Genomic DNA, 6,849 nt, shown 5'->3' on the forward strand with positions numbered 1-6,849 from the left:
TGTCTTTCTGTTTGTGCACCACCACTGTTTAGCAACTAGTGCTGATGTGTTTACATCTTCATAACTTAGTGGTTTGGCAAAAGAGACCAATAGAATAAGTACCAGGCTTATAAAAAGTAAGCTCTGGGGTTGATTCATTTGACTAAAAATTCTTCAAGTCAACAGTCTAATGACTGAAACAGCATAGTCGCAGTCTAATGACTGAAACAAGTAAAAGATGAGACATATATATATCATCATCATCATCATCATCATCATCGTTTAACGTCCGCTTTCCATGCTAGCATGGGTTGGGCGATTTGACTGAGGACTGGTGAAACCGGATGGCAACACCAGGCTCCAATCTAATTTGGCAGAGTTTCTACAGCTGGATGCCCTTCCTAACGCCAACCACTCAGAGAGTGTAGTGGGTGCTTTTACGTGTCACCCGCACGAAAACGGCCACGCTCAAAATGGTGTCTTTTATGTGCCACCCGCACAAGAGCCAGTCCAGGGGCACTGGCAACGATCTCGCTCGAAAACCCTACAATGCCAGTCAGGCGGTACTGGCAATGGTCACGCTCAGGATGGTACATCTTATGTGCTACCCGCACAAGAGCCAGTCCAGGGTCCCTGGCAACGATCTCACTTGGCTTGCCGGGTCTTCTCACGCACAGCACATTTCCAAAGGATATATAAACATACATTCGTGAGGAGTTTCTGCAGTTTCTCTCTACCAAGTTTCCTTCTCCAGAACACAATGTTGTTGCTAAACAAACTGCTGAAGTAACAGAGTCATGCTTGTATGGTTTATTTCTTCGTTTTAGTATGCTCCTTTTAAACCTGGAAGCCAGAGAAGTTTGGCTGAACAAGCACGAGAAGCTGGGCTTGAACCCGCTGCTGAAAATATTCTCTATAATGGCTGGATGGTGAACTTTGCAACACTTGTACAACCACCACCTTCAAGTAAGTTGGATTTACTTTATTTGTTGTTTTCATAATGCATTTTACATGGCTGTGTGGTTCAGAAGTTTCCTTGGCAACCGCATGGTTTTGGGTTCAGTCCCCCTGCTTGGCACTTTAGACAAATGTCTTCTTTTATAGCCCTCGGCTGATCAATGCCTTGTGAGTAAATTTGGTAGACAAAAACTGTGTAGAAGCCCATCATATATGTGCGTGTGTGTGTTGTATTTTTGTGTTCATGTATGTCCTCCTAATTGCTTGATAACTTCCCATAACTTAACAGTTCAGCATAAGAAACTGATAGAATAAATACCAGACTTAAAAAAGTAAGTATTGAGGTTGATTTGTTTGCCTAAACCCTTCAAAGTGATGTCCTGGCATGGCTGTATTCCAATGACTGAGGAAAGTAAAAGATAAAAGACAATTTCGAGGGGCTGGATGATGAAAAAATTCACGTGTTAATATTGGATGCTGTAAAGGAGTATTAATTAATGGGACATAATTTTATTCGCCCTGGAAAGATGAAAAGCAAAGTTGACATGTGCAGGATTTGAGCTCAGGGTGCAAGGGGCAATAACTAAGCACCACAGGCATTTTGTCTGATGATCTAATGATGCTGCTATCAAAGAGAAAGATTAACTCCTTAGCTTTTACACTAACCATATCCAGTGCAAATATCCTACCTGATTTATGGTTCAAACCAGTCAGATCTGACCTCTCACACCCATCCTACAATGTCATTCTAAATATAAGCAATCACATCATTGAAATTTCAAAGCTAAAAGATAATGCATGTTTAATTTTTTTTTTAAATGTGAATAAATAAGCGTAGGAGTGGCTGTGTGGTAAGTAGCTTGCTTACCAACCACATGGTTCTGGGTTCAGTCCCTCTGCGTGGCACCTTGAGCAAGTGTCTTCTACTATAACCTCGGGCTGACCAAAGCCTTGTGAGTGGATTTGGTAGACGGAAACTGAAAGAAGCCCGTCGTATAAATGTATATATATATATATATGTGTGTGTGTATATGTTTGTGTGTCTGTTTGTCTCCCCAACATCGCTTGACAACCGATGCTGGTGTGTTTACGTCCCTGTAACTTAGCGGTTCGGCAAAAGAGATCGATAGAATAAGTACTAGGCTTACAAAGAATAAGTCCTGGGGTCGATTTGCTCGACTAAAGGTGGTGCTCCAGCATGGCTGCAGTCAAATGACTGAAACAAGTAAAAGAGTAAATAAGCATTATATTTGACTGAGTAATCTAAATGCTAAAGAGTTAATGAAGAAACGGTGAAGTCAGTTATTCAGATTTGGAATTTCGCAGTCAGAAGAATTTAAGATTGAGACAAATGATTATTTGTTGTGCTGCGGACTTGTCCATCCCATGTGTGCATGGACACATCATCGTCATAATCACCACCACCACCACCACCATCATCATTATTTATTGTCCACTTTTTCATGCTTGAAATTTGTCGATGCAGATTTTCTACAACCGGATGTCTTTCCTGTTGCCAAGCCAAAAGGGATTTCTAAGCAAGGTAATATTTCTCCATGGCCAGAAATGTTTTTCATGGAAGTTTGGAAATGAACAATGTTCAGCATTTCTTGTATGATACTGATGCTCCACATTATATCAAGAGAAGGCGGCGAGCCGGCAGAAACGTTAACATGCCGGGCGAAATGCTTAGCGGTATTTCGTCTGCCGCTACGTTCTGAGTTCAAATTCTGCCAAGGTCGACTTTGCCTTTCATCCTTTCAGGATCGATAAATTAAGTACCAGTTACACACTGGGCTCGATGTAATTGACTTAATCCCTTTGTCTGTCCTTGTTTTTCCTTCTATGTAGGGTGCGCACACACACATACCCCACTCCATATATACATACATATATACATACATATCATCATCATCATCATCATCGTTTAACGTCCGCTTTCCATGCTAGCATGGGTTGGACGATTTGACTGAGGACTGGTGAAACGAGATGGCAACACCAGGCTCCAATCTAATTTGGCAGAGTTTCTACAGCTGGATGCCCTTCCTAACGCCAACCACTCAGAGAGTGTAGTGGGTGCTTTTACGTGTCACCCGCACGTATATATATATATATATATTGCACATATATGATGAGCTTCTTTCAGTTTTCATCTATCAAATCCACTCACAAGGCTTTAGTTGACCTGGGGTTATAATAGGATACACTTGCCCAATGTACCACGCAGTAGGACTGAACCTGATGTCACATAGTTGAGAAGCAAGATTTTTAATCTCAAAGCCATGCCTGTGAAGGTGAGGTTAAAGCACTATATTGCATGGCCACAGACAGATTCATGAATTCAAATCATTTTGGAATTATCTTGTTTACTTAGTCAAGCACCATATTGTCTTAGAAAATATAACCAAAATATATATAGGTGCAGGAGTGGCTGTGTGGTAAGTAGCTTGCTTACCAACCACATGGTTCTGGGTTCAGTCCCACTGCATGGCACCTTGGGCAAGTCTCTTCAACTATAATCTCGGGCCCATCAAAACCTTGTGAGTGGATTTGGTAGACGGAAGCTGAAAGAAGCCTGTTGTATATGTATGTGTGCATGTAAGTTTGTGTGTCTTTGTTTGTTCCCCCAACATCGCTTGACAACCAATGCTGGTGTGTTTATGTCCCCGTAACTTAGCAGTTTGGCAAAACAGACCATTAGAATAAGTACTAGGTTTACAAAGAATAAGTCCTGGGGTCGATTTGCTTGACTAAAAGGCAGTGCTCCAGCATGGCTGCAGTCAAATGAATGAAACAAGTAAAATAATAAAAATACGTTATGAGTTAGAATCTTTCTCAGATAATCATTTCCTGATGTATCCAGACAATTTGAACAGTTTGGGGTATTTTATAAACTTTTAATGATAGAAAATTTTAGAGTTTTCTCAGGAGTTTTGAAGCAGCTTCTGCTGTTTTCATGTAGTTTAGACTGTTCCTAGCAGTCTAGAATCTCTCAGGTTGTTTTAGACTGTTTCTGTTATTTTTGAGGCATTTTCAGAAATTTTGGATAGCTATGATTTGTTACAAGTGAAAGTTGAGTGTTTTCATTTATAATGATATTGGAGTTCAACACAACTTGCAGTTCACTGGTTCTTGCTCAAACCATTTTACTCATGCCAGCATGAAAAATGGACGTTAAATGATGACACTGATGATGTCCCTTCTGTACATCTTCTGAAGAAAGGTTATTCAACTGTTACTATAATTGCTATAATTGTCACTGTAATTGTTAAACACCTAGTTATCTTGTGAAATAGTCACCTCATTTTGCTAATCACCAAGTATATTGTGACAGTCACAGACGTTTAGGCATTTTATGTTCCAGGGAGTTAAACACTCCTGCTTTGCTTAGTTAGACTACTGTCGCATAACTCTCATTAGAACCAAAGATGAATGGAGGAAACTCCAAAAGAAACCATGCTATGGGACAACATTAAAAGTGGATTTTTGTTGAGACACCCCAGCATCTTTTGGCCAACTACTGCAGGTACCACAACTCATAACAGATATTTTGTTAATATGAAACAGTTGCAACAAATGACAGAGAATTGCTAACAACATGCAAAAGTTAATAACGAAAAAAAATTTTGCAAGTAGTTTTTATTTGTATGACGTTGATGATGTTAAATGGCAGAATTGTTAGAGCATCAGGGAAAAAAAATGCCTTGTGGCATTGTGGCATTAATTTTTAGATTCTTTACATTCTGAGTTCAAATCCTAGCAAGGTTTCCTTTGCCTTTCATTCTTTTAGGTTCAATAAAATGTGCAGTCATGTACAAGTGTTAACACGTGCCGGTGGCACGTAAAAGCACCCACTACACTCTCAGAGTGGTTGGCATTAGGAAGGGCATCCAGCTGTAGAAACTCTGCCAAATCAGATTGGAGCCTGGTGTAGCCATCTGGTTTCACCAGTCCTCAGTCAAATCGTCCAACCCATGCTAGCATGGAGAGCGGATGTTAAACGATGATGATGATGATTATTATTCTCACTCCCATAAAACAAAAAAAAGGAAAAGAAATCGCTGGCCTTGTCCCCAAGTTAAAAACAATTATTACATACATCTACCTTTTTAAAAAGATACCTGCAGGATGTTGGTTGAATAACTATGAAAGGAGTCATGATTGCTAGTGAATGACAGCAGGTGTTGTGACAATCACTATATTTGCTTTAAATCTGTATATCTAATAAGATACTCACCTCTGTTATGTTTTAAAGAGTATTCCTCCATACAAGAAGTAAAGACTGGTGTAAAGTACATAATTGCTGACATTATTGCCAAAAATACAGAAGCAAGAGAAACTATCAATAGACTGTAAGTACAATGGATTATTGCTATTATTATTATTATTATTATTATTATTATTATTACTGAGTGCAATGAAATGATTTAACAAAAAAAAAACTAAATTTGAACTCAGAACGTAGCACAGACGAAATACCGCTAAGCATTTCGCCCGGCGTGCTAACGTTTCTGCCAGCTCACTCATATATGTGTGTGTGTGTGTGTGTGTGTGTGTAATGGACCGGGAGATATTGCTATATTTGATAAGATATGTCAAGCTAAGTAAAATCGCTGTCCTTTCAGGTGCCGATGCCACTTAAGAAGCACCCATGCTGGTGCTGTGTAAATGCACCCATGCCGGTGGCATGTAATTTGAGTCCAGCACACTGTTAAGTGGTTGGCATTAGGAGGGGCATCCAGCAGGCAATTGGAGTCTTGACAGCTCCATGTCAAACTGTGCAACCCATGCCAGCGTGGAAAGTGGACATTAAGTGATGATGTTGATGATGATCTATGTATGTATGTAAATATACATTCTTGGGGTGGTTGGCAATAGGAGGGGCATCCAGCCATAGAAACCATGCTTAATCAGACTGGAGTTTGGTGCAGTCCCCCCCAGCTTACTAGCCCTGGTCAAACCATACAAACCCATGCCAGTATGGACAATGGACATTAAATGAAGATGATGATGATGGTGATGAAAGAAAGTTTTCAGTGATTTTACAGTGCTAATAAAAGCATTATTGATCCTACTTTTACCAAAATTTCTTCTCTCTACATTATGGTCATTTATCATTGGACTTCCCCCCCCATTTTTTTTAAAGATTCCAGACTCATTATGTGGTTTTAGAGTCGAAGAAGAAGAAAACTGCTGAGAAAAAGACAAACACTGGCGATAAAAAGGCAAAAGCTAAACCTGGAAAGAAAAATGTGGAGCTACACAAGTTTTTCAACTATTTTGATTTCAAATGTGGGATTAGATCTATCAAACCCCACCAGGTAAGCAATTTCATTAAATCCACCCTGCCATCTCTCTCTTTTGTCATTTAGCAAATTCTGCCCGTGCCTCCTTCAATATATACTGTCTTAGTGAGGTATTTGCTGTGTATGTGCAGCTATTTGTGAGGGTTGGCTGAAAAGTTCCTAAGTTGACTATGAAGGCGTGATGCTAGTTTTGTTAAATCTTGCAAGCATTAATTTCAACTCTGCTTATTGAAACTGTATTGTTTCTTTGAAGGTAAACTGATATCTGACTGTTCAAAGAAGACTTTGAAAGTGAATAGTAGTGACTTCTCTTGAAAATCAATAAAATTTGGCATTGTTGTGTTATTAAGCACCTACAGAATAAGGGTTTAGCCTCCAAGGACATTTATACTGACATGGTTGCTACATTAGGGATGACACTCTAGTTTTATCAACAGTTTTATCAATAGGCGCAGGAATGGCTGTGTGGTAAGTAGCTTGCTTAGCAACCACATGGTTCCAAGTTCGGTCCCTCTGAGTGGTACCTTGGGCAAGTGTCTTCTACTATAGCCTCGGGCCGACCAAAGCCTTGTGAGTGGATTTGGTAGATGGAAACTGAAAGAAGCCT

At 39.8% G+C, this 6,849-nt stretch overlaps 1 protein-coding gene across 4 annotated transcripts in view; it reads left to right on the plus strand.

Moving 5' to 3' along the window:
* Positions 1–6,849, plus strand: part of LOC106868843 (S1 RNA-binding domain-containing protein 1) — a 261,625-nt gene that overhangs the window by 75,271 nt on the left and 179,505 nt on the right. For all 4 annotated transcript variants that reach the window (XM_052969814.1, XM_014914279.2, XM_014914277.2 and 1 more), the window contains exons 4-6: positions 807–945; positions 5,192–5,288; positions 6,083–6,257. In XM_052969814.1, the coding sequence (XP_052825774.1) occupies positions 807–945; positions 5,192–5,288; positions 6,083–6,257 (411 nt within the window). The remainder of the gene's footprint in view (positions 1–806; positions 946–5,191; positions 5,289–6,082; positions 6,258–6,849) is intronic.

The sequence above is a fragment of the Octopus bimaculoides genome, chromosome 7 (assembly GCF_001194135.2).
Source record: "Octopus bimaculoides isolate UCB-OBI-ISO-001 chromosome 7, ASM119413v2, whole genome shotgun sequence".
NCBI lineage: Eukaryota > Metazoa > Mollusca > Cephalopoda > Octopoda > Octopodidae > Octopus > Octopus bimaculoides.